The sequence below is a fragment of the Lactuca serriola genome, chromosome 8, assembly GCF_051521515.1.
Source record: "Lactuca serriola cultivar US96UC23 chromosome 8, Lser_US96UC23_V15, whole genome shotgun sequence".
Classification (NCBI taxonomy): domain Eukaryota; kingdom Viridiplantae; phylum Streptophyta; class Magnoliopsida; order Asterales; family Asteraceae; genus Lactuca; species Lactuca serriola.
Genome location: NC_136415.1, coordinates 197,884,509 through 197,900,978, shown reverse-complemented (window position 1 = coordinate 197,900,978; position 16,470 = coordinate 197,884,509). Strand labels below are relative to the sequence as shown.

Below are 16,470 nucleotides of genomic sequence, written 5' to 3'. Positions count from 1 at the left end.
TTTTTAGGTTATAGTTTCATTTCAACAAATTGTTTCATTTCACAAAATAGTTTCGCTTCAGTGATTAGGGTTTAGTTTTAACGGTTTTGTGCAAAACCCCGATGCCAATTAAAGTTTGCTTTATTCGGTTGGTCTTAATCATTTTTTCATTAGATATTTTGTAAACATATGATTTGAAATCTTATAGTTGTCTTATGGTTAATATCCCTAAAATCTTTGATTTGTGTAATGGCATTTCTAAACAGCCCACGTTTAAATCACAAAATAAAAATGAAACAAATATTATATAAGCATTATATCAAAACATCAAAAAAAATGTTTAGAATTGAATTTGTTGGTTTATAGAGCCAAATCATGTAAACAATCTGCTTTTATTGTATTCTCTAGATCCCTAAATATATATTTTGTTTTTTTTTTACCAAAACAGTCATTAGTTTAAAAATAATATCAAATAGTCCATGAATGCATATTATTTTTTTTACCAAAAGAACCTGACTTTTTTGGTTCTATAACCTAACCCGGTTCTTTTCGGTTCTATCAGTCAACTTGTAGAAGCAAGGCATTTATCCAAACCAGTCAAAAATAACAATGTACTTTTGCCATTGCTTGAGCAATGATAAATAACAGCAGGTAGGGGTGAGCACGGTGCAGTTCGGTGCGATTATTAGCCAAAACCTCACCACTAACGGCAAATGCGGTTAATCCATTTTGAAAACCGCTTGATGCGGTTATTTTTGCGATGCGGTTAGGCAGTTATTTTTGTGGTGCGGTTTTGTTTTTTCTGTGTTACGGTTATTAACCGCATAGATTTGGTGCGGTTATTTTGTGTGGTTTTTAACCATAGTTTAGAGCACAAACAATTTTAAGAGTTCAAACATATTACTTGTAAGAACAAAAAAAATGTATAAGACAATTAACTTAAATCATAAACAATTAATATCTTAAAACCGTCAACTCAATAGTAATTAAAAATAAATTTCTTAAAATTGTCTAATTTCACCATTTTTTAAAGTTAAACATAACAAAAAACCAACACTTTTGGCTTCTAATATTTTATTCATATTTCATTCATGAAACTTGTCTTATTTTTATTATTTAATATATTAATAATTAATAAAAAAAAAGTTGTATATAATATATGCGGTGCGGTACGGTTTTTTGCGGTTTTTGAAAACTAATAACCGCACCGCACCACGAATTTGCGGTTTTTGAAAAATAGAAAACCTCACAATTGGTTTTTATTGCGGTTGTGGTTTATCGGTTGCGGTTTATACGGTTTTTGCGGTTAATTTTAGTTGTTGTGCGGTTTTTGCTCACCCCTATATACTAGTAGCATACCCGTGCGATGCAGCGTCAGCAGGGACATAAATGTTTGAAACAAAACTACAATGAATTTATACAAACAATAATGTATAGATGATTAGTATCTAGGAACAATGGACTTTCACTAAGCAACCAATTATGACATCAAACTTTGGAGTTGCAAACCTTCAAAGAAAAATATGAAGCAGAAACCAGTTGTGTGCATTGCATATATTGTAGATAGAGTGATCATCGAGCAACCGAATGTATCAAAAAAAAACTTACAATAAAACCGAATGAATGTAGTTCCAGCGTGATCTGTTTTATCAATACATGGGTAAAGCATTGAAAAATAAAATACTTAACAATACAAACATATGTTTTTTTACGTTTTTAGGATTAAACAATTATCAAAGTTCTAAAAAGCAGCATTAACCTCCTGTTCTAGTGTCCATCCTTCCCATTTTGGTTCTGATTTATCAAAACATATGTTTAGTCATCCAAAAGCTCCAAAATCTCAGTCTAGGCTACAGATGTTACTTCCGCCTCATTAATAACTTGCTCTTGTTTGTTTCTGTTAGCTTGTTAGCAACAATCATCTGCTATAGAAAAAGAAAAAAAGATAATTAACGCTTCTTAAATCAATTTTTTAATTAAGTCAGATATAAACCACTTCAGCCAGATATGTCCTTCTTCATCTTTTCTTCCAAAAACATCTTGATCACTACAATAAAGAAAACTATAATTTATCAAGAACTTAAACATCATAAATTTATTAAAAAAAATTGATCTCTCTGTTCTTTACATCTTGGTATTATTTACAGCTTGGAATAAATGAACCATAATTGCATGAACGACACAAAATCATCATATGAATAATAAAAAAAAGATTCCACCAAATGAATAAACAAACATTCACCTTTTGACTGATGTAACAAGATCTGGAAATGAATTACTTTCACGAGTAAAAGCTCCACTTGCCCAACTGAAAAGCAAATCTCAATAAGGTGTTGAAAAAAATAAATCATAACTTATACCAAAACAAGATTTAAAGCCAAATGAATAACAATGAAAAGGTTAATAATTAGAAAATCTTGATTTTTGAACACTAAATTCATGAAACTTACATAAGAAAACATGCACCAATGAATAACAATGAAATTGTTCGAAGCTTGTAGGCCCAAGCTGTCCATGGGTCGAGTTCTTCATAAGTAGATGAAGTGCTCACTTCACTATTAATATTGTATTAATATTGTATATTGGATTATATGTTCTCTTCTTTTTCCTCTCCTATTAAAACCTTTAGTCTCCATAAAGCTGTATCTTGATCACTACAATACAAATCACACCATGATAATAGATTATGTAATTGCATACTATTAGCACATAAATTAAAAAACCATAATTATAGTTGGTTGTTGAATAATCCTTAAAAGAAGCCAGTAACGTAAAAGTACACAACAAATTAAGGCCTAAGGGATGTGGTTTGGTTTCCATGGAGAATAGTTGGATGCAATGCATGAATTTAAAAAATGGGCAAATAAATCTAGGTTGACTAAAAGGTCAAGATTAGAAAAAAGAAGAGTAAATTACACGAATGGTCCCTATGGTTTAGGGTAATTTGCGCGTTTGGTCCCTAACTTATTTTTTTAACTCGGAAGGTCCCTACTGTTTGTTTTTGTTAAGCGTTTGGTCCATATCTTACTTAAAAAAACTATTTTTCTCTCAATTTTTTAATTTATTTAAATAAACACACCCCAACCCCACCCCCTCACCTTAACTTACTTACCCCACCATTTTTCCCTATTTAAATAATAGTCTTTTTAGGTAAGACATGGACCAAGCGCGTAACAAAAACAAACAGTAGGGACTTTCCGAGTTAAAAAAATAAGTTATGGACCAAACGCCAAAATTACCCCAAACCATAAGGACCATTCGTGTAATTTACTCAAAAAAAGAAAGAAATGGTAAAAAAAATGCATTTCCCTATTCTTACAGGTTGGTATTATTTACAGCTTGATTGCCAAATTACTACCTGATCTTGATGGCTTTTACATTGCATTTTGGACTAAAAATTCGAATTTTTAACATCTTCAAAGTTGAATTCAATCACCTTTTTTATGGAAATCATCATCTCTTTGTTTGGAGATTCTTGTGTGATTAAAGTAGCAGCTTTGTATGGACTCTGTGTGTTTGTTGAAGCTTCTATTGCAAGATTTACGTCCCATGTCTGCAAATCAAAAAAGATACAAATGTCTAAATATTATGAGTGGTCTGTTCGTATACCTTTGTGGTGGTGGTGAGAAAAAAAATCATTTTTTGAATCAAAGTGTTGAGATTGAAGAAGGAATGATACTTATACCTCGACGGATGTGGGGGCAGCAACGATATTAGCGTCTGTAAGGATGAGTGGTGGAGTAGTGGAGGAGTTAGGTTAGAGATAGAGGCAGATATGGATTCTGGTAGGGTTCTTTGCCGGAAAAGTGGTGCGAAGGAAGAAAGATGATGGAGACGGCGGTCGGTTGAAGGAGATGACTATCCGATCCGAATATGCTATGGGAGAGATGACGAAGAAGGTTGTGATGGCAGCTCTTTAATTAGGGTTTAAGTGTACTCAAAATAAGAAAAAATGAGAGGTTACACAAAAATGAGAGAAATAATATATTTTTTTTTTGAGTAAATTAAAAGTATTAAATTGATACGTTTTTTTTCTTTGGAGTTATATGCATAATATGGTTGTAAATGATGCATTAAGGTTTAAACCTCAGAAAGAAATATAAAATATGCTTTATTTATATATATATATATATATATATATATATATATATATATATATATATATATATATATATATATATATATATATATATATATTCAGGCTTAATGCCTTCCCAATTCCTTCCCCCATATTCTATATATATATATATATATATATATATATATATATATATATATATATATATATATATATATATATATATATATATATATATATATATATATATATATATATATATATATATATATTAAGGCTTAATGCCTTCCCAATTCCTTCCCCCAAAAAATCTACTATGAATTGCTCTTTTTTTTTGGTTAACCACATAACAAAGCAATACAATCTAGCAATACAATCTGAACAAAAAAAACATTCGTGTTTTACACTTATTAGCCAAAAAAAAAAATATTATATGCGTCGAACCATTTTTGAATCGGTTTATTCTGAAGAACCAGTTTCGGTAAAACCAAACCGGTTTATATAAGTTCAGATTTTTTTGGTGGTGAACCAGTTTGAACCGGTTTTGAGTTGATTGACCAGAACCAAACCAGTTTTCTAAACCAATCCGATTAAAAAAAACGGTTCATACACCCCTAATCACAACGCTAACATTATTATAAAGGCTTGCCACCCAAAGTTGGGCCTAAAAAGCCCCATAGGACCATAATAGACTAAAAGTCTCGTTAGCCATTTTAAATCTCTTATGGGATATTCGTAGAAATTATACACGAAGTTGACTAAACCAATGGGATATGCGTAGAAATTATACACGAAGTTGACTAAACCAACCATTTTTTTTCTTGGAATTTGTAAAATAATAGGCATGTTTGAAATGTCATATTTTGGACTAAGGTTGTAAAAATCGTTTAATGGTAGCTTGATGATCGACTGGTGTTAAAGAATTAATTGGTCTTGATGAAGATTAATCGGGAACCATAGATTATTAATAAAATATTAAAATTAATCAAAGATTCATATATATTTTAAGAAAAATAGGTACTTCAAAATTAGAAAATAAGAGAATTTGTAATTTGAAATTTTGAAAATACGAAAATATAAATATTTTGGTATAATATTTGAAAATTTGAAAATTTTAGAGTAGAATTTTTTTTTTAATTTTTTGAATTTTTTTTTTTACTTTTTTGACATTTTTGACTTTTGTTATTTTTTTTACCGATTAATCCTGCCAAACCGGATTAATCCCTAATTTTCGTCAAACACACTGATCATAATCAGTTGGAGAACACCAAACGATTAATCCACAATTAATCCCGATTTCTGCAACCATGTTTCAGACTAATAAAGGCTATTCCGGAGTGATGGTTGGCGAGATATTGACGTTAATATACTTTTGAATCTGATATTATACATTGTGAACTATAAAAGTATATTTCATAATACAGTCTGGAATGTAAGGTCGGAGTAAAAAAAACTAGGGTACTTCTATTGTCCTTGTTGCTCCCATAGCTCTCTTTTGAGCATACTAGTTTCTACACATCTAGCTTTGTTTTGTGAAAATGAGTTCATATAGTCAATATCTTTAGAGTACATGTTTGTAATAGAGGGTAATGAGAGTGAATATACGAATCTATGTATTATATTGCTCCAGATTATGGAATAGATCTAACTAAGGATACCAATTTTTCTAGGTTCATTACGTTGGTTGGAAGTTCAAGTTACATACTAATCAAATCTGTCTTTCTTAGTTTTCCAATAGGCTTGTTGACGAGGGAGATCTAAAGGTAAGGCTATGGCTGATAATGGTCCATCATTTGAGGGAAATGAATCAAAAATCGATCATGCAATATTATTGATGAAAATCTACTTCTACACAAAAATCCAGTGGAAAATTTTCATTAATTCTCTAAATATGAGAATGATAAGACTAAATCTAATGATGATGAAATTTAGACCCTACAAAGCCTAACCCCATAAGGAAAGTTATCCTTCTTATTTTTCATAATTTTAAGAAACAAAAACTACTCATTGGGGGATGCACGATCCCTTACCATTGCCCGAATTGTCAACTCAAAACATAAAGCTTTAGTAGCCCACAATCCCTCTTCGCATGCAAGGTGTTATAATTGTTCAAAAGCAAATAAGATCTTAAGCTTGCATTGGGAATCAAATGTTTTAATGGTGGGTTTTAAATTATATCAAAATATCTACTACAAACAGGTTTAAATTGGTTTGCTATGTAAAAAAAATGCAAATGGTGGTTAAGGTCTACAAAAGATAAGGTTACAAGTACTTTTTAAGTTCCTAAATTATCAGGAAACCACACTTGCTCAATCATACAGTTGTATCCACATCATCGCCAAGTCAACAAGAAAGTGTTGAGCCACTTCTTGAAAGACATATTAGCTTATAGTACAAGAAATATATATGTTATGGGGAAAACAAATCCAACAAATTATAAATGACCGTTTTAGTGTTCATATATCATACTAGCAAGCATGTATGTCAGAAATCTATGCTCTGGATTTGTTGAAAGGGTCCCATGAAGAAGGCTTTCTAAGATTGGCTATGTATTGTTAGAAGTTAGAGAAGAAGAATAAAGGAATCTTTAAATATATAAAGAGAGATGACGAAAACATATTTGATTACTTTTTTCATGGCTATCAGTTGCACGGTGATATTTCTTTTCCATATTTTTTATAAATGCTATAAACATATTGGATCTTGTTACTAATCTATTATTTTGTAGATTTAAGCGTTTCTAACATGTTTACGTCCTCTTATTATCATTGACGGTGTCCACCTTAAAATAAAATACATGGGAACTATGTTCCTAGTAGTAGCCATGGACGATAATAACTTAATCCTCCCACTGACATTTGGAGTTGGAAAAAACAGAAAGTGTGGAATCATATATATGATTTTTATCGAGGTTAAAAGAATGTATTAAGGATATGTACCATTTCTCTATCATATATGATAGTTCCAATTCCATTGAAATGGTCATTCAATTTGTGTTCCCAAACGCATCTCACAAACTTTATTGTCGACATTCTTTTGATGAATATGCGAGAAAAGATCGGCAAAAAGAGAGAATCAAAATTTTGTTTTGGGAGACATGAAAAGCTTACAATATAAAGCTTACAAAGAGTATGATTTTAAAGATAGCTTGACTAGGTTACGACATTCACAAACTAATGACTAAGGGATGTAAACTGGTTTACAACCGGCTCAAACCGCACCGAAATTAGAAGAACCAAAAATTTGTTAAGCAGTGAATGAGGAAGAGAGAACTGGACTGAATATCACAAACCAGTTTCGGTTTCGATTCGGTTCCAGTTCCAATTCTACTAGGAAATGGTTATTTAAGAAGGTGTTCGATACCAAAACCAACCTGAACCGGACCAGAATCGAAAGAACCAAAAATTATGGATTGGAGGAACCGTGAACCAGACCAAATACCACTAAGCAGTTCAACTTGTTCTGGTTCTAGTTTGTTTCTGGTTCCGGTTTGGTTTTTCAGTTAAAAAACGCATCCATACTGATGACTATTGAACAGGGATGGGCATAATCAATCACTATAAACCGGCAATGGAGAATTTCTTGGAGTTAGCTACAATATAATGACATCAACCAGTGTCGAGTTTGTCAATGTGTTATCAATAGACGCATGGAAACTATCAATAATAATGATGACATTTTTCAAGAAAAAATGGTGGTGTCAACAGCGTAATGTAATATGTATTTAAAAAACCTATAGTAATTTCACTTTGTTTCACCTTATGTTATTGTGCATGGCAATATGTTGGTATATATATATATATATATATATATATATATATATATATATATATATATATATATATCAAGTGACTGCCCAAAAGAAAGATGGTATAGTTTACTTACAAGAACATTCATGTACATGTGGGTAATGGAAATTGATTGGTATAGTATGTACTCATGTGATGACGACTTTCAAAAAATTAAGATATAAACACTGCTATAAATGGGTGCAACAATATTTCACAACAGAAATGTAAAGAACAACATATAAACAGGCGATGTTTCATGTGCCGGTTCTTGATGGATACGAACAACCAAATGAAGTCATGGTTGTATTATCATTGTTGATTGGTACACAACAAACTGGATGGCCACGAAACCATAACTATATCTCATCTTGGGGTGAATGTTCGTATTTAGAAATGCAGGTGCTGCCAAAATATTGGACACACACGTATAAATGGGACACTCCATTCCCGGAAGAAACAACAAAATATGAATCAAGTAGGACTAGATCGAGCGTTTAGATTAAGTCTATGTATCAAGTAAAATTTAGTCAAGGATATAGTCAACAATATCTTATAGTTGATATAAAAACCATTAGTCATGTATGGATTAAATCTGAAACTTCTTAAATTTGAATATATATCATGTTCCATAACGTTTTTATATTCCACGAACATAACAAATACTTACAACTTTGTAACATTTTAAAATTTGAGTGTATATATATATACACTAGCCGTTACCCGCGCTAAGCGTCGGGCGGCAAAGAGTTTCTTTCGGAAGATAGTTTTAATGTGATGATTAGTTTCCTGTAGACATGAGCTATTCATTGTGGCCATTTGGTAGACTATTTTATGTCGAATAGTTCATTTCAACAGATAGTTTCTTGCTAGATGTATAGTCATACGATACGACAAAAGTTGAGTCTACATCTCAAATAATTCATCTAATAGTTCATACTTGATTTTACAATATATATATATAAATAACAACAATCTGCAACCATGTAGTTTTGTACATCTATAACAAGTCCAATATATAAACTACACCAATCTGCAATCATGTTGCTTCATCTGCTAGCCCTGCATTAAAAATCAAATAAGCATCTAAGATACATATTTGAAGAAATTGTAAAATAATAAGTTGTTGATTGTACCTTGTTAATCACATAACACTTCTTTGTACACAACGTTTGATGTGTAGATTTCATTATTATCAAACGTTTTTTCCAGCTTTACTAATACCTTGGTATTAAAACGTGATATTCCTCTGGACAACGCCACATAAAGCTGGCCATGTGAGAACACCGATTCTGGTAGATAAACACCTACATTTGGAATTGTTTGTCCTTGAGCTTTATTGATTGTCATAGAGAAACTAAGCTGAATTGGAAACTACTTTCTCTTAAGTTTGAATGGGAACATCTTTTTGTCAGACGGACATAGAGGAATTCTTGGTAAAAACACTCTTTTTCCAGCATGTTGGCCAACAGCTATCTCTGCATCAATCACATTTTGTTGGAAAGCTCGACATATCAATCTGGTGTCATTACATCAATCACATTTTGTTGGAAAGCTCGACATATCAATTCAATCTACTCTAGAAAATGAAAATCTTTTTGCCACATGTTATATTCTCATTGATTTGGCCACATGTCATTTTGTGGTTATTTTCAATTAAATTTTTTACACATGGCATGTTGTGGTTTTTTCCATTTTATTAAATTCCTCATAATATTTAAATGTAATAATTACAATAAATGTAATAATAAATGCATATCAATTTCAATAATTGACTTTATTTCTAATTCCAAGATTTCTAAATTAAAACTTCATTAGTTTCTTTTGATTATTTATCTAAATTATTTGTTTAAACTTAAAAGAAAAAAAACACTTTACTTTTAATAATCCAATAATTTTCTAATTTTTCTTATAAATTCAAACTTTTTCAAATGTTTATAATTTTCATATTCAATTTTTTTTAAGTGAACCCATGTAATATATGGGTTTTACACCTAATGTAATAATATGGTAATGAATTCAAGTGATTAGGGGACAAAAATTGGAAAACCATGAATTATTAGCATAATGTTGTAGTTTGAGACATGTATTTGAATTATGTTATGAAAAAATAATAATCTTCAATGCAAGACATTTTCAAAAAATATCAAAAGGGAGAAAAAAAATGTAAAATGGATGATTGAAATGATCATAGTTGGCCTATTGAATTATTGTGATCCTAGATGAAAACACTTGAATTTGGAACATAATGAAGGGTAAAGCGGATCTTGAAGATTGAGGTTAACTTACCTACATATATTTAGGAGTTAATCATATTTAAAAGTTTCATTTAATAAAATTCAGATTTATGTTGTTCATATTTGAAGAGTTGATTAATTCCTTTATACTTTCTCAGCTTTAGTCATACTCACGCTCAATCTCTCATGACTGCAAAAAGACATAAATGCCCTTTTTATAATTGGAAATAGCCTTAGGACCAAAAGTAGGCAATGCAGATCTACACAATTCCAACCATCTCAATTCATTGTATATTTAAAATTTAAACACCAGTCAACAACTTTTCATTCCCACATTAACAAAATGAAGAGAAAAAATCTTAAAACTCAAAACAAACTAACATGGAGCTCCAGAAACATCTATAACCGAAGACAATCCAACTCTTGTTTATGCCTGATTTAAAAAAAAAAAAAAAATCAATATTACATCTGGAAACAATCACAACATAACAAGACTGTATTGTAGCATTATACCTTCAATTTTCATCATTTTAGAACACTATAATTTGAAAATCTACCAATTATAGCAGTGAAAGGCTTTACCTTGTTAGCAATATTATTGGAAAGCCAATCCAGACCCTCATATAGACCTTCTCCAGAGGTAGCACATGTGTTTTGAATGTACTTGTCACATAAAAATAAAAATATTTTTTCAATAACTTTACATTTTTAATTAAGTAGGTTGCTATTTCTGTTATTAAATTTGTAATATTTTTGGGTTACCAGTGTCGTTGTCGGAGAGAATAGAGGCCAAGCTTATCAGTAATCTCAGCAGCATTCATGGCATTTGGAAGATCTTGTTTGTTGGCAAACACAAGCAACACCGCATCTCTTAGTTCATCCTGTAACACCCACGTTTTTTTTATTTTATTTTATTTATATAATAAACAAATTCCCAAATAAGAGTTCATGTAAGACACTGTGTTTGTGTTTGGCCTGTATTTGACTGGGACTGATGTCAATGACAGTACCAAAAAAAGTGCATTTTTTTTCCTCTGCCCAAAAAGTGGAACAAGATGGGACAGGACTTGCCAGTATAGTACTGAACATGTTGTACTGTGTTTGGCATAACATGTTATACTGTGTTTGACATGCATTACAAATCATGACTGACTGAGACTCATGTCAATGGAACAGAGTGTCATTTGGGACAAAAAAAGATTTTTCATTTCTCAACCCGAAAATGGTGAGACAGGGACTTGGTCTCGATCTCTTGTATGTGAAAAGACGTAAATGCCCTCATCATGTCTGCAGTACCTCATTAAGCATCATGTGGAGCTCATCTTTAGCCTCCCCAACACGGTCACGATCATTGCTATCAACCAAAAAGATAAGCCCTTGTGTGTTCTGGAAGTAGTGCCTCCACAAAGGTCGGATCTGAAGAAAAACCAAATAAGTTTCATATTTATCCAATTTTGGAGATTTTAAAAAAAAAATATTGATAAAAAGAAACCCATATTATACGAATTGATTAAAATTTTACCTTGTCCTGACCACCAACATCCCAAACAGTGAAGCTGATGTTCTTGTACTCAACAGTCTCCATATTAAATCCTGCAAAGATTCAAGTTCATTATAGTATAAACATTAATTTTATTACAAAGTATTCAGATTTTTATCTTTTTCTTCATGAAAGATATAAGAAAGTGAAAATGAATGTAGTAACATATACCAATAGTGGGAATTGTGGTAACAATCTCTCCCAACTTGAGCTTGTACAAGATTGTGGTTTTACCAACTACATCGAGACCAACCATCAAAATATGCATCTCTTTCTTAGCAAACAAGTGACTAAAAAGCTTGGTAAATGACAACCCCATCTTGATTAATCTGATAAACAGACAGACAAACATAAGCTTAGAACATGTCAAATAACTTTATATCAAATGGGAAAAACTGGAAATATCACAAGTGCTCAAATGAAGATTGTGAAATCTCATGTTTGATTACATGATGAAATTTCAGTAGATGATAATATATCATACAATATCCGTATATGAACCAGTAACCAATCTCCACCAATCCTTTGCCCTAGTCCTCAACAAGTTCAGGGTACACCTGACCTTCTGGTTAGTAGGACATGAGCACGTGAAGAAGCATCCATCCACGTCAGAAAGCCACCTCATGGCTATGATAGGATCCTGAGTACCATTAAAAGTTGGTACTTCGTGTTATCAAAGTCTTGGTACTGAAAAACTCGGCCAACTCCTCCCTCTACCGTTGTTACAGCCACTGCAGCTGCTGCAACAGCCGTCTCAGCAAGGGTTGCGCATCTGTCATCGAAGTACTCCATCATAGAGGTCTTGATAGACCCAAACAACTCCAGAATCTGACCCCGGACAATCTCGACCACCTCCTCGCAGATGATCTCCCTGACACGATCCTCTGTCAACACTGGCCCATCCTGGCCGATAACCTCGGGCGCTGTCGGGGCCGATAACCACCAGCGAAACAAAATCACTTACAACTTAGTCTGCACATATACTAAAAACATGCAGTTGCTGAAAAATAGAAGGGCCACACATACACCTCCATTTTTGGTCAATCCGACGAAGTCAAGATCATCAAGTAGAAGTAAGCCTAAGTCTAAGGTGAATGCTAGTCAGTCACTAGTTAACAACATCCAACATTTATTTCAAATAAATCATAGAATTGTATGTTTATCAAATGAGATGTTATATGTCGTTCACAAACTTATCAATGACATGTTATTCAATATGTTTCGTACTTCAAACACCATACTCTTCGTTTAAATTAGAAGTTATAAAACATCTGAATTTGAAAAGTTTGATACTTTCATTTACATATACAAAATACAGTATACCTGATGTGTATTTTTAATGCACTAGTTTTTTATTTATATTTCTTAGTCTATCACATCTAAACCACACCTTACAGGCAGTGAACATGACCGAGTATAGTATAGTTTGGATAAGCAAGGGTGTCGAACTCAATGGGAACAACAGTGAATTAATATTATAATTTTTTATTATAAGTTATACTAAATAAAAGAAAGCGGAAAAGGGGGATTTTATTATTAAATCGCAAACAATCAATAACTAAACTAATGAAAATAAACTGATTAGAAACAAGTCACTGTACGTAATTTAATTTAGATTTGATTACATCTCAAAATCATGGTTAATTACTCAAGTTCAAATATTATTCATTCATCATTCACCGATTCCTAATATGACAAGCATGATGATTAGACTACTAATCCTAATGAATGTAAAGACTCTTAATTTCATCGACATGCCATTAATTATCCATAAATTCATTGTTGAGTTCGTATTAAGCAAAATTTGATCTTTATTAATCCTAATGATCATAGGAATTAAATCATACATAGAATAATCATCTACTCATGCACACACATTAAAGTCAATCACTTTATGATCCTAACCCTAGGTTTTGATCAAACTCTTGCATAGTTACTAATGATCATAGATAAATATGATTCAAATTAACACATTCAAATTGGTCATCTAAGCTCTATTAATTTAGCAATAGGGAATAAAGTAACAATATTTAACACATATGGATCTTTCAATCAAACATGACAAAATAATATAAACAAGAACAAACAATCCAACTAGAAAATTAATCCATAGTCTCAATGATTCATCTAATCATAAATGCAAAGCAAAGGGTTTTAACACCCTAATTTAGAAACTAAAACATAGATAGAAACAACCAGAATGCTAATCATGGTAAGAACAGCAAACCGAATGATTACTGACATGAATCCGCTCTTGAATCCTTCAGATCTTTCCTCCATATCAGCTTAACGGCCCTACGACTGTCTTCTAGACCCTCAAAACGACAGCTATGAAGTTTTCTTGTCGCACAAGTCGAAATGGAATATCATAGATGCAGAAAATAGTGGAATGATGGGGTATTTATAGTTGAATTGAGGAGGTTTATTAAAAATGGAATGTTAGGGTTGGATTGGAATTAGGAAACTAATGGTGGCTTAGCGATTAAGGAAATAAAAATAAGGGAAGTGGTGCTTGGGGAATAAGTAACTTGGAGGGAGTTTCCGTCCAATTTTATGCTCCATCTTCAAGGCCGAATTTGGACATGCTAAAAGTGGATATAGCAAAAAGGCCCTAACACATAAGTTGTCCGAATTTTGTCTAGTTTCCATAACATAGTGAATCTCCTTAATCGGAGTTACGAGTTATGAGATATGTCCAAAACACCGAATATAGGTCAATCTGCCAGCAACATCCTTTTGGTCCATTTCAGCTTCGTTTACCCCATTTTGCATCATAGCTCACATTTTAACTGCAATCAAACATTTCAAAGCATTTGGAGTATCATATATCTTAAAATATAATATTTTTACCTAAATATATTAGGATAATGGCCTAAAATAGGTAGTTAAATAAGATTATATCAAAATACCCCACACTATTCTCATTCTTGCCCACAAGCAAAACTAGATTCTATAATGATTTCATATTTATACCACACATCAAAACATTGCTCACCAACATCAAACATAATAACCCATTTTGAATTCGCCAATTATGTCTCACCGCAATGCATATATTTGTGTCTAAGAAATCCTAAGTACTCCCAAATCCTAAATACTCACATTCCTCATAAACGTTCTCCACTTATTTTGAACAACATTCATTTCTACATTCCTCCGAATACATCCTCAAAAAACTTTCTTAACCTTAAGATATTTTTGTTAAGTTCTCAAGCATACATATGATAAAATAACATAGAAAGAAAAATTACAATAAATATTCCCTTGGATATTTGCCTTATTCTTCACTTTCCTCAAGATCTTCATACTTTTAAGCTTTTATTCACTCAATAACAACATTTTAAGATTTTTTTTTTCAAGTTTTTTTTTCACAACTTTTTTCTGTTACGTCCCGAAAATTCATAGTAAAATTTTCATTTTTTAAAACAATAAACTGTAGAAACGAGTTGTTCCAAAACCGATCAAGGTGAATATATTACTTAAACATCAGAGTAAAATATTAAAAATTGCCAATGCGGAAAACTCTGGTGGATGCAGTGTAGTCACGTCGGGCCCTTCCCTTTTCGTACCAAAGATACCTGAAACCATAAACATAAACTATAAGCACAAAGCTTAGCGAGTTCCGCAAAGTACCACATATCATAGCATAAAACTGCCAGGGGCTACTCCCATGGTCTTTCCTTGCAATGACGAGGGCCAAATTTCGGTCTTACATACAAATGTCATGGGCTATCCCCATTGTCTTTCCTTGCAATGTCGAGGGTCAGATCTCGGTCTTTCATACAAGTGCCAGGGGCCAGATTTTGGTCTTTCATACAATTTTCAGGGGCCTGATGTTGGTCTTTCATGCAAGTGTCATAAAGGCAACAAGCATTCTACATAACAAAGTAATGGGTCGACATTGGTGACTTCGACCGACAGATAGAATGAGAAAACTCACCTCACAGTGTGAAAGAATACTTGCATCGATCACTGCTCTAAAAGCTATCTATACCGGTCACCTATACAATTAACCGGAACCCAAATATCAAACTATAAATCAAATTACCCAAAATGCCCTTAGGTCAAACTTGGTGAAAATCCTGGTTAAAGTCAAAAGTCGAACGAGTCGACCGCGTCAACTCAGTTGAGTACGTTGGACGTACTCAACACGTACGCGGGGCGTACTACGCGTTGACTAGAACTCGAGGGGATGACCACGTACGTGCAACGTACCCTTTGGTACGCCCAACGTATGCGGTTGCCATCCTCCCAATCCGTTAAGAGCTTAATCCTTTAAGCTCTTTCGTCCAAAATCCAGATCTAATCCTCAAATGATATCCTTAACCATAAAGTTTCCAACTATATGGTCTTGCATGGCTATTAAGTCTTCTACATCCAAAAACCCTAACTTCTTAACCCATTAAGACATCCAAGACAATGCATGGTGGAAAACTAGGGACCAAGGTCACATTTTTATGGTTCCTAATTACTACAGAATGGTCCTAACAACCAAGATCTAATCTTTAAGTCTCAAAGGGACCAAAAGTGCATCTTTTTCAACTTAATCCATTAAGTCAAAGTCTCCAAATTTTAGATCCGAATCAATATGATGTTTAGATGGATAAAGTTTCCAACTTTATCCATAACAAGGTCACAAACTTTCAAGATCTAAACTTTATGCACTAAAGTAACCAAAAGCTCATAACACCCAAAACTAGCTAGATCTAACTGACGCGTCATCAAAATTCTCTAGAAGAAAGATCAAGGTTATCAAAATCTGGATCTACAACCTCCAATGCAACCGACATGTCTCCAATGAGCTCCTGCTTCTCTAAGATGAACGAAGAAAACTCCAAAGCACTTAAA

General features: G+C 32.5%; 1 protein-coding gene and 1 long non-coding RNA gene across 2 annotated transcripts; both read right to left on the bottom strand.

Annotated features, from left to right (window-relative positions):
* Positions 1-1,569: 1,569 nt before the first annotated feature.
* On the bottom strand, positions 1,570-3,917 carry LOC145069995 (uncharacterized). The gene is made up of 5 exons (XR_013689774.1): positions 3,665-3,917; positions 3,416-3,532; positions 2,430-2,633; positions 2,222-2,287; positions 1,570-2,026 (listed from the first exon to the last, which is right to left on the bottom strand). It is a non-coding gene; the product is annotated as an uncharacterized LOC145069995 (long non-coding RNA).
* Positions 3,918-10,840: 6,923 nt separating this feature from the next.
* Positions 10,841-11,945, bottom strand: LOC145066249 (ADP-ribosylation factor-like). The gene is made up of 4 exons (XM_079013456.1): positions 11,794-11,945; positions 11,605-11,675; positions 11,379-11,498; positions 10,841-10,963 (listed from the first exon to the last, which is right to left on the bottom strand). The coding sequence occupies exons 1-4, from the start codon at positions 11,939-11,941 to the stop codon at positions 10,841-10,843; spliced, it is 462 nt and encodes a 153-aa protein (XP_078869582.1). The 5' UTR covers positions 11,942-11,945.
* Positions 11,946-16,470: the final 4,525 nt, after the last annotated feature.

Excerpts from the sequence above, each read along its gene's own strand:
- LOC145066249 (XM_079013456.1), bottom strand. The coding sequence starts at position 11,941 with ATGGGGTTGTCATTTACCAAGCTTTTTAGTCACTTGTTTGCTAAGAAA. Across the intron at positions 11,499-11,604 it reads ATGTTGGTGGTCAGGACAAG|ATCCGACCTTTGTGGAGGCA; the intron begins GTAAAATTTTAA and ends GTTTTTCTTCAG. Across the intron at positions 10,964-11,378 it reads TCCACATGATGCTTAATGAG|GATGAACTAAGAGATGCGGT; the intron begins GTACTGCAGACA and ends TGGGTGTTACAG.